This window comes from Scardinius erythrophthalmus (assembly GCF_964197995.2).
Source record: "Scardinius erythrophthalmus genome assembly, chromosome: 23".
NCBI lineage: Eukaryota > Metazoa > Chordata > Actinopteri > Cypriniformes > Leuciscidae > Scardinius > Scardinius erythrophthalmus.
In genome coordinates, this window is record NC_138243.1 from 32,533,221 (window position 1) to 32,551,301 (window position 18,081).

The 18,081-nt window shown below is 43.8% G+C and overlaps 1 protein-coding gene across 3 annotated transcripts in view; it reads left to right on the plus strand.

Annotated features, from left to right (window-relative positions):
* Nucleotides 1-18,081, plus strand: part of LOC308684124 (beta/gamma crystallin domain-containing protein 3) — a 57,026-nt gene that overhangs the window by 37,301 nt on the left and 1,644 nt on the right. For 2 of the 3 annotated variants that reach the window (XM_081355201.1, XM_081355202.1), the window contains 5 exons: nt 11,272-11,499; nt 11,591-11,718; nt 11,797-11,920; nt 15,351-15,509; nt 17,857-18,016. In XM_081355201.1, the coding sequence (XP_081211327.1) occupies nt 11,272-11,499; nt 11,591-11,718; nt 11,797-11,920; nt 15,351-15,509; nt 17,857-18,016 (799 nt within the window). The remainder of the gene's footprint in view (nt 1-11,271; nt 11,500-11,590; nt 11,719-11,796; nt 11,921-15,350; nt 15,510-17,856; nt 18,017-18,081) is intronic. The other variant, XM_081355203.1, reaches the window with a different exon arrangement.

Sequence of the window (18,081 nt, forward strand, 5' to 3'; positions counted from 1 at the left end):
TGTAGATTGTCTCAAAGCAGCTTTACAGAGATAAGCGTATAATTTAAGGTAACAGAGATTGTTTCGGCTTTACAGCAGAGTTAAGTTATTTCCATCTAAAGTTAGTTTTAATTGATTTGGTTCCGTCGCAATGATCATTTGTTATTAAATTAGGGGCCGCTAAGACGACACCATTCTCTCTACACAGACTTTAAACGCGAACCTGTGAGAAACGCTGATGGCGGTCACATGCGCATTTAGAATGGGTTCTATAGTTATGTGCGTTTGAATATACGCAGGTTTGGAATTCCCTACAAGCCAAGCCTAAACAAAATACTTGTCTTTCCTTATAAATTTTGATAAGGAATTTTATTTTATTTGTTGCTTTGGGGTAGGACCGCAAGACGAATTTTCCCGACAACGCCTTATCTGTAGAGTGGTAGTGGGATCCTCCATAGGGAGAGACTAGTTGGCACTTCAGCACTGCGTTGTCATCGGTCCAGGTGAAGGTCCTTCGTCAGATCTGGATACGGCCTGGATCCGGCAGGCTGCAGGAAAAACCTTGGGATAAACACAGACACTAAAATTAGCGTAGATGCCATTCTTCTCATGATGTAACGAGTACATCAGGATTTTTGGGAAGTGTTCCCGGTTCCGGCTGACCTAATCTATGCAGCATAACATTAAATTATAGAAGTCTATAATGTATTATGTGAAAGCTAGGTCAAAGAGATGTGTCTTTAATCTGGCTTTGAACTGACAGAGTGTGTCTGCTTCCCGGACAATGGTAGGAAGACTGTTCCAGAGTTTTGGTGCTAAATAGGAAAAGGATCTACCGCCAGCAGTGGATTTTGATATTCTAGGTATAATCAACTGGCCGGAATTTTGAGATCGTAATAGACGTGAAGGACTATAATGCGTTAAGAGCTCGCTCAAGCACTGCGGAGCTAAACCATTCAGTGCTTTGTAAGTAATCAGCAATATTTTAAAATTTATGCGATGTTTAATAGGGAGCCAGTGCAGTTTTGACAGAACCGGGCTAATATGGTCATACTTCCTGGTTCTGGTAAGAACTCGAGCTGCTGCGTTTTGGACCAGCTGTAGTTTGTTTATTAAGCGTGCAGGGCAACCACCCAGTAGAGCATTACAATAATCTAGCCTTGAGGTCATGAACGCACGAACTAATTGTTCCGCATTTGTCAATGAGAGCATATGACGTAATTTAGATATATTTTTAAGATGGAAAAATGCAGTTTTACAGATACTAGACACGTGACTTTCAAATGAAAGATTGGTATCAAAGAGCACACCCAGGTTCCTAACCGACGACGAAGACTTAACAGAGCAGCCATCAAGTGTTAGACAGTATTCTAGGTTATTACGTGAGGAAGTTTTTTGTCCAATAATTAGAAACTCTGTTTTTTCAGAATTTAGAAGTAGGAAATTACAAGTCATCCAATTTTTTATATCCGCTATGCATTCCGTTAATTTTGTGAATTGATAAGTTTCGTTAGGTTTTGAAGAAATATAGAGCTGAGTATCGTCAGCATAACAGTGAAAGCTAATTCCATGTTTCCTAATGATATCTCCTAAGGGTAGCATGTACAGAGTGAACAGCAGCGGTTCTAGTACTGAGCCTTGTGGTACGCCATACTTAACCTGTGATCGATGAGACATCTCATCATTTACTGCTACAAACTGATAACGGTCAGATAAGTATGATTTAAACCATGCTAGTGCATTTCCTGTAATGCCAACATAATGTTCTAATCTATTTAAAAGAACGTTGTGGTCGATGGTGTCAAATGCAGCGCTAAGATCGAGTAACACTAATAGAGAGATACAACCACGATCGGATGATAAGAGCAAATCATTTGTGACTCTAACGAGAGCTGTTTCGGTACTATGGTACGGTCTAAATCCGGACTGGAAATCCTCGCAGATATCATTTCTTTCAAGAATACAACATAGTACAACATAGTTCTCAAAACAAAATAAATAACTAGTAATTTCTGAACATTGACTCTCAGTCTTTATTGACCTTTTTCTCACGTTTTCTCAATAAAATTAATAAAAGTATAGAATATAATAGCATATTTCTAATAGGGGCACATTGTAACGCAGTGTTACAACATGCCCTCGCCTGCACAACTGGGATTTAAACCCGGCTAGTGTCTTCTGCTAGTTAGCAAAGTATTAAAGAACTATCTCAACTGTTAAATAACATCTTGGAGATTAAAATAATATCAGATTTGTCTTATTTTAAATAAACACAAAAAATAGAGATGAAAAATTAACTTAAGTAAGAAATTTACTTTTGCTATGGTTTAATAAATGTCTATGGATATCTTCCAAAAAAAATTTAATTTTGGCGCAATTTTTTCTCTATATAGTGCTGAAATGGCAACTAGTAAATACACAAAAGTTTCGTCATACAACTAGCCCCGTGTTACGTTGTGCCCCGCGCTCCCCTATTGTTCATAGACTAGGCTACCACCATTTAACATGCCATAGATCAGGTTATTCAGCCTATCTATTTTGTCCTTTTTTATAGAACTTATAGAAATAATATATTTAAATTGCAGTTTTATCAAAATTTAGATAAAAATAAAATTGCCTTGTTTTTCTTCGCTCATGCCTTTTTGTAAATAAACACATTAGTGGTCATTCTAGCTCTAACATGAAATCATTAACATTTGTGTGGGAAAATGAGTTACGGTGGAGGTAAGCAATCAATGCAGGTTAATCAATATCTGTCTTTAGAGAACAACGTGGACTTTTGTTGTGCTTACATCTGAAGGTATCACAAGCAGGTGGCGCTTATTGAAACCTTTTTGTTCAAATATTGTGCGCTCAACACAGACAAACAGTAATTAAGTACACAGGTGATATTATCCATTTAATTTTTTTAAGACTTTGAGTTTAAATAGGGTATTTTATACTTTATATAAGTATTTAAGATTTACAGGATTAGAATGAGAGCTTGTGCTCAGGGCAGGACATATATAAGAATTTAATTAATTTGTCCCTATATTTTTTCCATTTTCTTTTTCTTGTGTAGGCCAAAGAAAATATCTAGATTGCAATTTTATGAAAACATTTTTTTTTTACCAAGATAAGATTGCCTTCTTTTGCACATTAATACCATTCTAGCTGTATATCTATACCTCAAGTTTTCAAACTTTTAAAAGTTAACATTTGATTGGGGGAAAGTGTAATATATATATAAAATGACTATAAAATGTATCACTATTGCGAGCAGGGTGCCATCAAGATCCTTTACAGGGACCAAATTACAGAAACATCCGATAGTTCACTCAAAATTCAAAACATTCTGTCTACATTTATTCACCCTCATTTTATTTCAAACATGCACAAGTCATCCTGATTTTTAAGGTTTAACATATGCTTTTTATTTATTTTCTTAAATGTGAGCAATGGTAACAGAACTAATTTACATCCTGGGATCAATCAATTATATTTTTTATCCAATTTATTTTCTACAAATGTGATGCATCTTACCAGGTTTCAAATATAAATAAATACTGTCTATGTTATAAGGCTTATGTTATGAAGTCTTCACCTCAATTAGCACCAAATAAAACCAGTCAACCCATTAACATAGATAATCCATCTCTATATCTCTAGATAGATGGATAGTCATCTACATCTAGATCGATAGATAGGTTCCCTAGGAGGAGTCTTTCATATTCCACTGTATGTGTTTTCCAAACAACCCTAAATAGCCGACTTCCTGTTGGGCGGAGCTAATAACATAGTAAGTTGTTCGGCCCGATGAGATCTGTATGTGTACCTAGTTTCATATGATTACATGCAAGCATGTTTGATTTATGGACCAAGTTTTCGGACCCCATTCCAGGGGGCGCTGTCGAGCCCCCCTGCCACGCCCGGGTACCAGCTTCAGCCCAGCCCTGATGGCCGCGGGTTCAGACCTGTGTGCAAAGTTTCAAGAGTTTTCGAGCATGTTAAGGGCCCCAAAAGTGCCTGAATAGTCGTAAGAAAAAAAAATTATAATAATAATAAATAATTCTAAGGAAAACAGTAGGGCCTTCGCCCTTTCAGGGCTTGGGCCCTAAAAACATGGCACATAAAGTTAAACTAATGATTTTTGGGTGTGTGTATTGTAAGTTGTATACCATTTGTAATATGACATACTGGACATTAAAATACTGTACATACATTACCATTACAGAATTAAAATTAAATTAAATTAAAAATGGAGCACCCCAAACAAGTAATTATCAAAAGAAATGACAGCAGTAGATAAATACCAATAGATTCTTCATTTGTGATGTGGAGGCAAACTATAACTCAGGCTTTGATTCTTTCCGTACATTTTTATATGTGTTTTAGAGATTGAATTCAAATCAAATATTAAGATTACTGCCATAATTTTCCTAATAGGATGTCTACTTCATACATATTTGGAATAGTATGGAAATATAAGGTTCAGATCACTAAAAACCATACATGGAAGTCGAAGATCTCATCGGTGGAGTCTGGATGTCATCTAGTGGAAAATTTTGGTACTGCACACAATACAATCTTTCCTAAAGCTCATTTATTGAGACATCAACCTAAAATCTGGCCCAGAACTTGTCCAGATATTTAACATTGATTTTCTTTAAGTTTTAGGGTTGAAAATGTTTTGTAAAAAAAATAAATCAAATAATTATATATATATATATATATATATATATATATATATATATATATATATATATATATATATATATATATATAACAACATTATGTATTGTATACATTTAAAATGTTCATAAACTTAAACTACTTTAACAACTTTGTTTTACTTTACTAATCTGAGAAGTGTACCCTTTTAGTACCCTGTTAGTTCGCAGTGCATTAAGTAATGTTAACAACAACTTTTGATTTTAATAAATATTAGTAAAGGTTGAAATGAAATTTGAAATAAACATGTAGAAGTGCAGTTCATTATTAATTCATGTGAACTAAATGTACTTAAATAATGTATGAAACCTTTTTTGTAAAATGTTACCAAAATTACAATTGGAAAATAAAAAAACAGTTTTTTCTCTCTTTCTTTTTTTTAACTTAAATGATAACTATTGGATTATAATAACTCACCAATTATAATCCCCTCCTCTGTAAAATTTGCCATCGATAATTCCATGCTGTTTTGCTTGGGTTTAATGATAATACAAGAGACCTAAACCACATAGGGACAAAGGCATGAGCGAAGAAAAACAAGGCAATTTTATTTTTATCTAAATTTTGATAAAACTGCAATTTAAATATATTATTTCTATAAGTTCTACAAAAAAGGACAAAATAGATAGGCTGAATAACCTGATATATGGCATGTTAAATGGTGGTAGTCTAGTGAGTCTATGAACAGTAGCTAAACCCCCCTAAGCCCACAGAAATGGTTAGACCCAAGCCTTCAGCAGCCAATGACACTGACCCGTTCAAACTGATTTTAACTGGTATTTCACGCGTCCTTTTCGCCTGGTTGGAAACTTCACACGCGTTTGTACTGCCTGTTTGGGTTAACTGTTTACACGTCAAAAGCGTGCGTGTTGTCCTAGTCAAAACACACGTTTTCAACGCCCATTTTTGTTATTATAAACGTGCGTCAAAAACGCGCGTTTTCGGTGACCCCAAAGCGCACGTTGCAAACGTGCGTTTAAAATAGCAGATCACACGTCGAGGACGCGCGTTTCGATGCAAAAACCGCGCGTTTCTGACGCGCGTTTTCAGTGACCACAAAGCGCACGTTAAGAACGCGCGCTTTTATGGCAAATCGCGCGTCAGGGACGCGGGTTTGTCTGTCAAAACGCACGCTTTTGACGTGTCAGTGTGCAATCAGACGCCTGACCAGGCGTTTATGAACACTTTGGCTTGCCATATTTCTCTCTGAGAGCCGCTAACGTGTTTCTCTCTGAGCGCCCCTAACGTCTTTCTCTGAGAGCCGCTAACGTGTTTCTCTCTGAGCGCCCCTAACATGTTTCTCTCTGAGCGCCGCTAACATGTTTCTCTCTGAGCGCCACTAACGTCTTTCTCTGAGAGCCGCTAACGTGTTTCTCTCTGAGCGCCCCTAACATGTTTCTCTCCGAGCGCCGCTAACGTGTTTCTCTCTGAGCGCCGCTAACGTCTTTCTCTGAGAGCCGCTAACGTGTTTGTCTCTGAGCGCCGCTAACGTGTTTCTCTCTGAGCGCAGCAAACGTGTTTCTCTCTGAGCGCAGCAAACGTGTTTCTCTCTGAGCGCCGCTAACATGTTTCTCTCTGAGCGCCGCTAACGTCTTTCTCTGAGAGCCGCTAACGTGTTTGTCTCTGAGCGCCGCTAACGTGTTTCTCTCTGAGCGCAGCAAACGTTTTTCTCTCTGAGCGCCGCTAACATGTTTCTCTCTGAGCGCCACTAACATGTTTCTCTCTGAGCGCCACTAACGTGTTTCTCTCTGAGCGCAGCTAACGTGTTTCTCTCTGAGCGCCGCTAACATGTTTCTCTCTGAGCGCCGCTAACGTCTTTCTCTGAGAGCCGCTAACGTGTTTGTCTCTGAGCGCCGCTAACGTGTTTCTCTCTGAGCGCAGCAAACGTGTTTCTCTCTGAGCGCCGCTAACGTGTTTCTCTCTGAGCGCAGCAAACGTGTTTCTCTCTGAGCGCAGCAAACGTGTTTCTCTCTGAGCGCCGCTAACATGTTTCTCTCTGAGCGCCGCTAATGTCTTTCTCTGAGAGCCGCTAACGTGTTTCTCTCTGAGCGCAGCAAACGTGTTTCTCTCTGAGCGCCGCTAACATGTTTCTCTCTGAGCGCCACTAACATGTTTCTCTCTAAGCGCCGCTAACGTGTTTCTCTCTGAGCGCAGCAAACGTGTTTCTCTCTGAGCGCCGCTAACATGTTTCTCTCTGAGCGCCACTAACATGTTTCTCTCTGAGCGCCACTAACGTGTTTCTCTCTGAGCGCAGCTAACGTGTTTCTCTCTGAGCGGCGCTAACGTCTTTCTCTGAGAGCCGCTAACGTGTTTGTCTCTGAGCGCCGCTAACGTGTTTCTCTCTGAGCGCAGCTAACGTGTTTCTCTCTGAGCGCCGCTAACGTCTTTCTCTGAGAGCCGCTAACGTGTTTGTCTCTGAGCGCCGCTAACGTGTTTCTCTCTGAGCGCCGCTAACATGTTTCTCTCTGAGCGCCACTAACATGTTTCTCTCTGAGCGCCACTAACGTGTTTCTCTCTGAGCGCAGCTAACGTGTTTCTCTCTGAGCGCCGCTAACGTCTTTCTCTGAGAGCCGCTAACGTGTTTGTCTCTGAGCGCCGCTAACGTGTTTCTCTCTGAGCGCCGCTAACATGTTTCTCTCTGAGCGCCACTAACATGTTTCTCTCTGAGCGCCACTAACGTGTTTCTCTCTGAGCGCAGCTAACGTGTTTCTCTCTGAGCGCCGCTAACGTCTTTCTCTGAGAGCCGCTAACGTGTTTGTCTCTGAGCGCCGCTAACGTGTTTCTCTCTGAGCGCAGCTAACGTGTTTCTCTGAGAGCCGCTAACGTGTTTGTCTCTGAGCGCCACTAACGTGTTTCTCTCTGAGCGCAGCTAACGTGTTTCTCTCTGAGCGCCGCTAACGTCTTTCTCTGAGAGCCGCTAACGTGTTTGTCTCTGAGCGCCACTAACGTGTTTCTCTCTGAGCGCAGCTAACGTGTTTCTCTCTGAGCGCCGCTAACGTCTTTCTCTGAGAGCCGCTAACGTGTTTGTCTCTGAGCGCCGCTAACGTGTTTCTCTCTGAGTGCCGCTAACATGTTTCTCTCTGAGCGCCACTAACATGTTTCTCTCTGAGCGCCACTAACATGTTTCTCTCTGAGCGCCGCTAACGCCTTTCTCTGAGAGCCACTAACGTGTTTGTCTCTGAGTGCAGCAAACGTGTTTCTCTCTGAGAGCCACTAACATGTTTCTCTCTGAGCGCCACTAACATGTTTCTCTCTGAGCGCCGCTAACGCCTTTCTCTGAGAGCCACTAACGTGTTTGTCTCTGAGTGCAGCAAACATGTTTCTCTCTGAGAGCCACTAACATGTTTCTCTCTGAGCGCCGCTAACGTGTTTCTCTCTGAGCGCCACTAACGTCTTTCTCTGAGAGCCGCTAACGTGTTTCTCTCTGAGCGCCCCTAACATGTTTCTCTCTGAGCGCCGCTAACGTGTTTCTCTCTGAGCGCCGCTAACGTCTTTCTCTGAGAGCCGCTAACGTGTTTGTCTCTGAGCGCCGCTAACGTGTTTCTCTCTGAGCGCAGCAAACGTGTTTCTCTCCGAGCGCAGCAAATGTGTTTCTCTCCGAGAGCAGCAAATGTGTTTCTCTCTGAGCGCAGCAAACGTGTTTCTCTCTGAGCGCCACTAATGTGTTTCTCTCTGAGCGCAGCCAACGTGTTTCTCTCTGAGAGCAGCTAACGTGTTTCTCTCTGAGCGCAGCAAATGTGTTTCTCTCCGAGCGCAGCAAATGTGTTTCTCTCTGAGAGCAGCTAACGTGTTTCTCTCCGAGCGCAGCAAACGTGTTTCTCTCCGAGCGCAGCTAACGTGTTTCTCTCCGAGCGCCGCTAACGAGTTTCTCTCTGAGAGCAGCCAACGTGTTTCTCTCCGAGCGCCGCTAACGTGTTTCTCTCTGAGAGCAGCCAACGTGTTTCTCTCCGAGCGCCGCTAACGAGTTTCTCTCTGAGAGCAGCCAACGTGTTTCTCTCCGAGCGCCGCTAACGTGTTTCTCTCTGAGCGCCACTAACGCGTTTCTCTCCGAGAGCAGCCAACGTGTTTCTCTCTGAGCGCAGCAAACGTGTTTCTCTCCGAGCGCCGCTATCGTGTTTCTCTCCGAGAGCAGCAAACGTGTTTCTCTCCGAGCGCCGCTAACGTGTTTCTCTCCGAGAGCAGCTAACGTGTTTCTCTCCGAGCACAGCTAACGTGTTTCTCTCTGAACGCCGCTAACGTGTTTCTCTCTAAGCGCAGCCAACGTGTTTCTCTCCGAGCACAGCTAACGTGTTTCTCTCTGAGCGCAGCTAACGTGTTTCTCTCCGAGCGCCGCTAACGTGTTTCTTTCCGAGCGCAGCTAACGTGTTTCTCTCCGAGCGCCGCTAACGTGTTTCTCTCCGAGCGCCGCTAACGTGTTTCTCTCCGAGCGCCGCTAACGTGTTTCTCTCTGAGCGCCGCTAACGTGTTTCTCTCTGAGCGCCGCTAACGTGTTTCTCTCTGAGCGCAGCCAACGTGTTGCTCTCCGAGCGCCGCTAACGTGTTTTTTTCTGAGCACAGCTAACGTGTTTCTCTCTGAGCGCAGCTAACGTGTTTCTCTCTGAGAGCCGCTAACGTGTTTCTCTCTGAGCGCAGCCAACGTGTTTCTCTCCGAGCGCCGCTAACGTTTTTTTTTCTGAGCACAGCTAACGTGTTTCTCTCTGAGCGCAGCTAACGTGTTTCTCTCTGAGCGCCGCTAACGTGTTTCTCTCTGAGCGCCGCTAACGTGTTTCTCTCTGAGCGCAGCTAACGTGTTTCTCTCTGAGCGCCGCTGACGTGTTTCTCTCCGAGAGCAGCCAACGTGTTTCTCTCTGAGCGCAGCAGACGTGTTTCTCTCCGAGCGCCGCTAACGTGTTTCTTTCTGAGCGCCGCTAATGTGTTTCTCTCTGAGCGCAGCCAACGTGTTTCTCTCCGAGCGCCGCTAACGTGTTTTTTTCTGAGCACAGCTAACGTGTTTCTCTCTGAGCGCAGCTAACGTGTTTCTCTCTGAGAGCCGCTAACGTGTTTCTCTCTGAGCGCAGCCAACGTGTTTCTCTCCGAGCACAGCTAACGTGTTTCTCTCTGAGCGCAGCTAACGTGTTTCTCTCTGAGCGCCGCTAACGTGTTTCTCTCTGAGAGCTGCTAACGTGTTTCTCTCCGAGCGCAGCTAACGTGTTTCTCTCCGAGCACAGCTAACGTGTTTCTCTCTGAGAGCCGCTAACGTGTTTCTCTCTGAGCGCAGCTAACGTGTTTCTTTCCGAGCGCAGCTAACGTGTTTCTCTCCGAGCGCAGCTAACGTGTTTCTCTCCGAGCGCAGCTAACGTGTTTCTCTCCGAGCGCAGCTAACGTGTTTCTCTCCGAGCGCAGCTAACGTGTTTCTCTCTGAGAGCTGCTAACGTGTTTCTCTCCGAGCGCAGCTAACGTGTTTCTCTCCGAGCGCCGCTAACGCGTTTCTCTCCGAGAGCAGCCAACGTGTTTCTCTCCGAGAGCAGCCAACGTGTTTCTCTCTGAGCGCAGCAAACGTGTTTCTCTCTGAGAGCTGCTAACGTGTTTCTCTCCGAGCGCAGCTAACGTGTTTCTCTCCGAGCGCCGCTAACACGTTTTTCTCCGAGAGCAGCCAACGTGTTTCTCTCCGAGCGCAGTAAACGTGTTTCTCTCCGAGCGCAGCAAACGTGTTTCTCTCTGAGCGCAGCAAACGTGTTTGTCTCCGAGAGCAGCAAACGTGTTTCTCTCTGAGAGCTGCTAACGTGTTTCTCTCCGAGCGCCGCTAACGCGTTTCTCTCCGAGAGCAGCCAACGTGTTTCTCTCCGAGCGCCGCTAACGTGTTTCTCTCCGAGCGCAGCTAACGTGTTTCTCTCCGAGCGCAGCTAACGTGTTTCTCTCCGAGCGCCGCTAATGCGTTTCTCTCCGAGAGCAGCCAACGTGTTTCTCTCTGAGCGCTGCTAACGTGTTTTTTTCTGAGCGCCGCTAACGTGTTTCTCTCTGAGCGCCGCTAACGTGTTTCTCTCTGAGCACAGCTAACGTGTTTCTCTCTGAGCGCAGCCAACGTGTTTCTCTCTGAGCGCCGCTAACGTGTTTCTTTCCGAGCGCCGCTAACGTGTTTCTCTCTGAGCGCCGCTAACGTGTTTCTCTCTGAGCGCCGCTAACGTGTTTCTCTCTGAGCGCAGCTAACGTGTTTCTCTCCGAGCACAGCTAACGTGTTTCTCTCTGAGCGCAGCCAACGTGTTTCTCTCTGAGCGCCGCTAACGTGTTTCTTTCTGAGCGCCGCTAACGTGTTTCTCTCTGAGCGCCGCTAACGTGTTTCTCTCTGAGCGCCGCCAACGTGTTTCTCTCCGAGCGCCGCTAACGTGTTTCTTTCTGAGCGCCGCTAACGTGTTTCTCTCTGAGCGCCGCTAACGTGTTTCTCTCTGAGCGCCGCTAACGTGTTTCTCTCCGAGCGCCGCTAACGTGTTTCTTTCTGAGCGCCGCTAACGTGTTTCTTTCTGAGCGCCGCTAACGTGTTTCTCTCTGAGCGCCGCTAACGTGTTTCTCTCTGAGCGCCGCTAACGTGTTTCTCTCTGAGTGCAGCTACGAGCCTACAGCCAGATGCGGTACAGCGGAGAGAGCCGCGAGTTTGAGAGTGACTGTGGCGTAACAGGCTTCACGTCCTTCAGGGTGATCCGAGGAAACTGGCTGCTGTTCGATGAGGAGGGATATTCTGGGAACCAGTATATCCTGGGGGAGGGGCTTTACCCTGACCTCACTTCCTGTGGCTGTTTATCGAGCGCCATCAAGTCTTTAAAGCCCATTCCATACGTGAGTCGATGACAGCAAACATCACCATATTACAGTAGACACAAGAAATAAACATGCCTCCCGTGACATTGGTATGTGTTTCTGGGTTCAGAGTTTCACGGAGCCGTCCGTGAGTCTGTTTTCTCTCAGCGGTTTCGAGGGCCTTGAAGAAACGTGTTTCTCAGACGTGGAGAGCATGAGCCACTTCTTCAGCCAGTCTGTGAGAGTCACCAGCGGCCTGTAAGAGCTCCTTCACTACTCGCTGTTCCTGTTAATAATGCCCTCAGTCAGGGTGACGAACACGCTGTCGTCTCACAGGTGGGTCGCGTATGAATACGCTCGTTTCAAGGGCCGCCAGATGCTCGTGCAGCCTGGAGAATATCCGGTGTGGGGCGATCTGAGCGGCTGGGAGACCATCGGGTCGCTGAAGCCTCTCAAACAGGTCAGTTCAAAAAAGAATCACAATTAACTAATCATGAAAAATGACAATTACAGTGTAAGGGTGGATTTCCTGCAGGGGTTCAGTCTGCAAGACTGCCGAATAACTAAAGAAACATTATTAGCAAAAACTGTACATTTCTTGTCTATTACCACCCACTGCTACTTATACCAACGACGGAAATAAGCGCAGTTACAATAGCTTAATCTGTGGGAGAGTGTTGCTATAGAGAGTGACAATATTGTATTGCAATTTGTAGCACTTCAAAGTCAATACCAAATCAAAACTAGTTAGCACATTATTTGTAATTGAAAAGGTTTAATGACAAAATATGGTTATGATTACACCTAAAATGGTTACAAAATAGATGTATGAGATGATGATAACTCATACCATTGATCTTACCCAGCATATATGTAAAATGTTACCAGAGAGAGAGAGAGAGAGAGAGAGAGAGACAGAGAGTGTGTAGAGAGTAAGAGGAAAGAGGAGGTAAAGAGAGAGAGAGCCCCAAGAAAGGGACCCAGAGAATAAGAAGAGAGCTAGAGCATAAAAGAGCCAGAGCCACAGTTACAATCTTCTTTTATCCTTTCCCTGACCATGTGACCAAAACCCAAATGTGAGATGCTCAAACTGACCAATCAGATAATTTCAACTTCCCCCACTGTACTAAAGGTGTGACAATTCATAGACCCCCGAAGTACACACATCTCTGCCTACAGGCTTTGATCACTATCAGCCCCTCTGTGCCTTTGGGAACTCCAAATGGTCCTTGTGTTAGAAATAGGGGGTGGAAAACAGGAAAGCAAATGTCTTTGTTCATTTTCAATCCTACAACAGGTTCTGTATGGATCTGGGTTTACACTAGCCTGGTCCTACCAGACTCTCCTACATTTCATTTGTACAGAGAGTCTGGCCACTCTCCATTGACAAGCGTTAACTTCCTTGAAGGCGGGAACTCTGTTGAAGTTTAAAACCAATCGCTAACGTTTGGTCATGTAGTAACCCTACAACTCAGACTAGCGCACGACATCAACGTCGTCGTTCTCAGCCACTCCCTCTGTTCGCTGATTGGACCGGTAGAAATTGGCCGGAGAAAACCCGCGAATACACCGCAAACCCAGACGGAGTACTGAAGGAAAATGAAAATTGAGCGGAAGTACATAAGAGGGCGGAGCCAGGCTAGGTTTGCACCATATTTACACCGTGAACAGTGATTGGCCACTGCATTAACGTCTGTGATTGGTTACGATGGCGCAGAAGAAATCCGCTCACGAACGCTCTCATCATAACTAACAGTGTAAACACAATGTAAATGACTGATTGATTTAGCAGTATACACATTTTATTATTAGAACGGGAGTTTTTCAGAGATCGCAGAGCTCGGCTGAACTGATGTGATGTGATAGTGGGCGATATGACAAAAACATCATATGATCGCGTCACGGTTTTTGTTCATCTGGCTTTAAGACTAGTTTAGTTACTGAGGAGTACAGCCAAATGAATTTCCTTGTTTTAAAAAAAGAGCCCTATAAGGGAATAAAGCATAAAAGAAAAATGAGTGACAGATCATTTAGACCAAAGTAGGTGTGATCGATATGACCAAAACCTTATTTTTAATAGTAAAGGTATAAATATAATATAAAGGAAAATAATGAAATGAAGTGAAATAAGAACAAAGATGCAAATGACAAACAACAGGACTATATACAATATTAGAACGATATAGTTCCATATAAAGGGTTAGTTCACCCAAAAATGAAAATTCTATCAGTAATTACTCACACTCATGTTGTTCCAATCCAAGTCTCTCGTTCATCTTCGGAACACAAATAAGATATTTTTGATGAGATCTGAGAGCTGTCTCGCTCCTCCATAGACTGCTCGGTAATTTCATTCTGCCGGTCCAGAAAAGTTAGTAAAGACATCGTTAAAATAGTCCAAGTGACTACAGTGGCTCAACCTTAAGTTTATCAAGCGACGAGAATACTTTTTGTGTACAAAAATAACGACTTTATTCAACTCTTCAAGTTCCTCCGTGTGTTTCTCTGAGTGAGTTCACGAGACGCATGCGCGAGGACTGAGGAGAGGACGCTCACGATTGGATGGGAAAGTGTGAAAGGTAAGCCATTCATTGGTCAGGCACTTTTACGTTTTCTCGTTGGTTTCTCACGATTTGGACATCCAGGAAATGCACACTTTAGAACCATTTTACACATCGAGACCCGTCGGCGTCATCTTCTCAGTTCTCGCGCATACGTCGTGTTGCTCTCGTGAACTCACTCAGGCCCACACAGAAGAACATGAAGAGTTGAATAAAGTCGTTATTCTTATTTTTTTTTGTGGACAAAAAGTATTCTCGTTGCTTGATAAACTGAAGGTTGAGCCACTGTAGACACTTAGACTATTTTAACGATGTCTTTACTAACTTTTCTGGGCCGGCAGAATTAAATAGAAGCCTGTGGAGGAGTGAGACAGCTCTCAGATCTCATCAAAAATATCTTAAAGCTGCCGTCGGCAAGTCTGGCAGATTGGGTCGATTAGCCAAAATGTTGAATGTTTACAACTCTCATGCCCCTCCCCACTACCAGCGAGCACCCTCCCATCGAGGTCGTGCTCGTCAGTGCGTCACTGTGCGTGTGTACCTGATTTTCTGTGAACGCGTCCGTCTCTTCAGCATCTATCAACACCATGGACTCGGAGGTAGGCTGCCCTGGCTAATCTATCCATAGATAGCAATAACTGAGGAATTGGAAGCTTGTTAGTAGATTTTCTCTCCGCCATCACGCTTCATGCAATCTCCAGGCGAACTTCAGGCGTGGCGTGTGCATGTGATATTAACGTGCGCGAGTGAGGGGGGATCTGTGGCGTGTGCACGACCTGTGATTGACAGTCAGATCTCACACCCCCCTGCGCTGATTGGACCTGATGAAGCGGGAGCGCTGGATTTTTGCAAAACAAATAACACGCTCCAGGTGGAGTTAGAAGCTCGGGTTTTTTTCTAAAACCACCTTATTTATGTTGTTCTGTCGGATTATAGTGTCGATTACTCTGAATATGATCAAAAAAATGTTGCCGACGGCAGCTTTAATTTATGTTCTGAAGATGAACAAGAGTCTTGTGGGGTTGGAACAACATGAGGGAGAGTAATTACTGACAGGTTTTTAATTTTTGGGAGAACTAACCCTTTAAAGTACTTTAATATCAATTGTTTGAATTGAAATGAAAATAATGGGCAATTAGGATTTTGCCCTAAACAACATTATTTGTAAGGAGTGTGTGTGTCATTATTATTAGTCTGCACATGATTCTAGTGTTTCTGTTTGCTTTAGTCAGTGTACTAGACTTGTATTTTGGCAGTGAATCGGTTGTCTAAAGCACTGAAGCTTTGAGGCAAGTAAATGTCTTCATGTCTGGGTTTAAATCTCCTCAGCCGAAAGTGTTGGTTCATGTGCGGAGTCGAGCTCTGGATTCAGTTCTGACCAGCGAGAGCAAAGGCGGCTCTTTCCCAGCCAAACTCTCCCTGTGTCCCGCTGACCGCTCTCTGGACACACAGCGCTGGACCTTCACCGACGGCCTCCTGAAGAACACGGTCAGTCCAACACACACGTGTTCAGAGAATATTCTTCAGTCAGTCCAACACACACGTGTTCAGAGAATATTCTTCAGTCAGTCCAACACACACGTGTTCAGAGAATATTCTTCAGTCAGTCCAACACACACGTGTTCAGAGAATATTCTTCGGTCAGTCCAACACACACGTGTTCAGAGAATATTCTTTTGTCAGTCCAACACACACGTGTTCAGAGAATATTCTTCAGTCAGTCCAACACACACGTGTTCAGAGAATATTCTTCAGTCAGTCCAACACACACGTGTTCAGAGAATATTCTTCAGTCAGTCCAACACACACGTGTTCAGAGAATATTCTTCAGTCAGTCCAACACACACGTGTTCAGAGAATATTCTTCAGTCAGTCCAACACACACGTGTTCAGAGAATATTCTTCAGTCAGTCCAACACACACGTGTTCAGAGAATATTCTTTTGTCAGTCCAACACACACGTGTTCAGAGAATATTCTTTTGTCAGTCCAACACACACGTGTTCAGAGAATATTCTTTTGTCAGTCCAACACACACGTGTTCAGAGAATATTCTTCAGTCAGTCCAACAGCAACACACACGTGTTCAGAGAATATTCTTCAGTCAGTCCAACACACACGTGTTCAGAGAATATTCTTTTGTCAGTCCAACACACACGTGTTCAGAGAATATTCTTTTGTCAGTCCAACACACACGTGTTCAGAGAATATTCTTTTGTCAGTCCAACACACACGTGTTCAGAGAATATTCTTTTGTCAGTCCAACACACACGTGTTCAGAGAATATTCTTTTGTCAGTCCAACACACACGTGTTCAGAGAATATTCTTCAGTCAGTCCAACACACGTGTTCAGAGAATATTCTTTTGTCAGTCCAACAGCAACACACACGTGTTCAGAGAATATTCTTCAGTCAGTCCAACACACACGTGTTCAGAGAATATTCTTTTGTCAGTCCAACACACACGTGTTCAGAGAATATTCTTTTGTCAGTCCAACACACACGTGTTCAGAGAATATTCTTTTGTCAGTCCAACACACACGTGTTCAGAGAATATTCTTTTGTCAGTCCAACACACACGTGTTCAGAGAATATTCTTTTGTCAGTCCAACACACACGTGTTCAGAGAATATTCTTCAGTCAGTCCAACACACACGTGTTCAGAGAATATTCTTTTGTCAGTCCAACACACACGTGTTCAGAGAATATTCTTTTGTCAGTCCAACACACACGTGTTCAGAGAATATTCTTCAGTCAGTCCAACAGCAACACACACGTGTTCAGAGAATATTCTTCAGTCAGTCCAACACACACGTGTTCAGAGAATATTCTTCAGTCAGTCCAACACACACGTGTTCAGAGAATATTCTTTTGTCAGTCCAACACACACGTGTTCAGAGAATATTCTTTTGTCAGTCCAACACACACGTGTTCAGAGAATATTCTTCAGTCAGTCCAACACACACGTGTTCAGAGAATATTCTTCAGTCAGTCCAACACACACGTGTTCAGAGAATATTCTTCAGTCAGTCCAACACACACGTGTTCAGAGAATATTCTTCTGACATTCTAAACCAAAGTATGAGCTGAACTTTACTAACCGTCTCCTTGGATATTAAGTTGTTCCCCCTCGGCTGAAATTGCGTTGGTAACACTTTGATGAGTGAGATTGGCCTGTTATGTTATTGCTGGAGTCTCTGAAGCTTGTGTAAAGACTCCGCCCTCTTCTGAATGGGGGTGGAGCTGCAGCTCATTTGCTTTTAAAGGGACACACACAAAAACGGCTCGTTTTTCTTCACACCAAAAATTTGACAAGCAATAATAAATGATCTGGTATTTTGAGCTGAAATTTCACAGACACATTCTGGGACTCCATAGATTTATATTACATCTGGTGAAAAGGGGCATAATATGTAACCTTTAATGTTAGTTCACAGTGCAGTAACTAATGTTAACAAATACAACCTTTGATTTTAATAATGTATTACTAAATGTTGAAATTAAGATGAATTAAGATTAATAAATGCTGTAGATTCATTCTTAGTTCTTGTTAACTAATGAACCTTAGTGTAAAGTGTTACCATTGTGTTCCTGGTACGGTTGGAGAGAAAGTGAGGGTCCGCTAGAGATTAAAACAGGGAAGTGTTCAAGCACAGTTAGACTGGCAGTTCATCGAGAACAAGACTGAATATCTTTATTTCATTTTGTCATAGTTTTCAGAAACCGATTTTTACTTTCATGTGATGTTGTGTGTCAGAAGCAGGAGTGCTGAACTTCAGAGACTCTCCGCTGACGGTTCGCAGTGATTCAGTCGTTGCGTGTGTGTGTGTGTGCAGGCGCTGCGCGGCTGTCTGTGTGTGATCGGGGCCAAGGCCTGCGCCGGAGCCAGAGTGGCATTATGGGAAGAACATGGGCGTGTGAACCAGCGCTGGAGTCTCAGCGAGGACGGGAGAATCTGCTCACATCTAAACCTCAGCCTGGTGTTAGACCTCAGAGGTGTGTGTGTGTGTGTGAGGTGTTAGACCTCAGAGGTGTGTGTGAGTGAGGTGTTAGACCTCAGG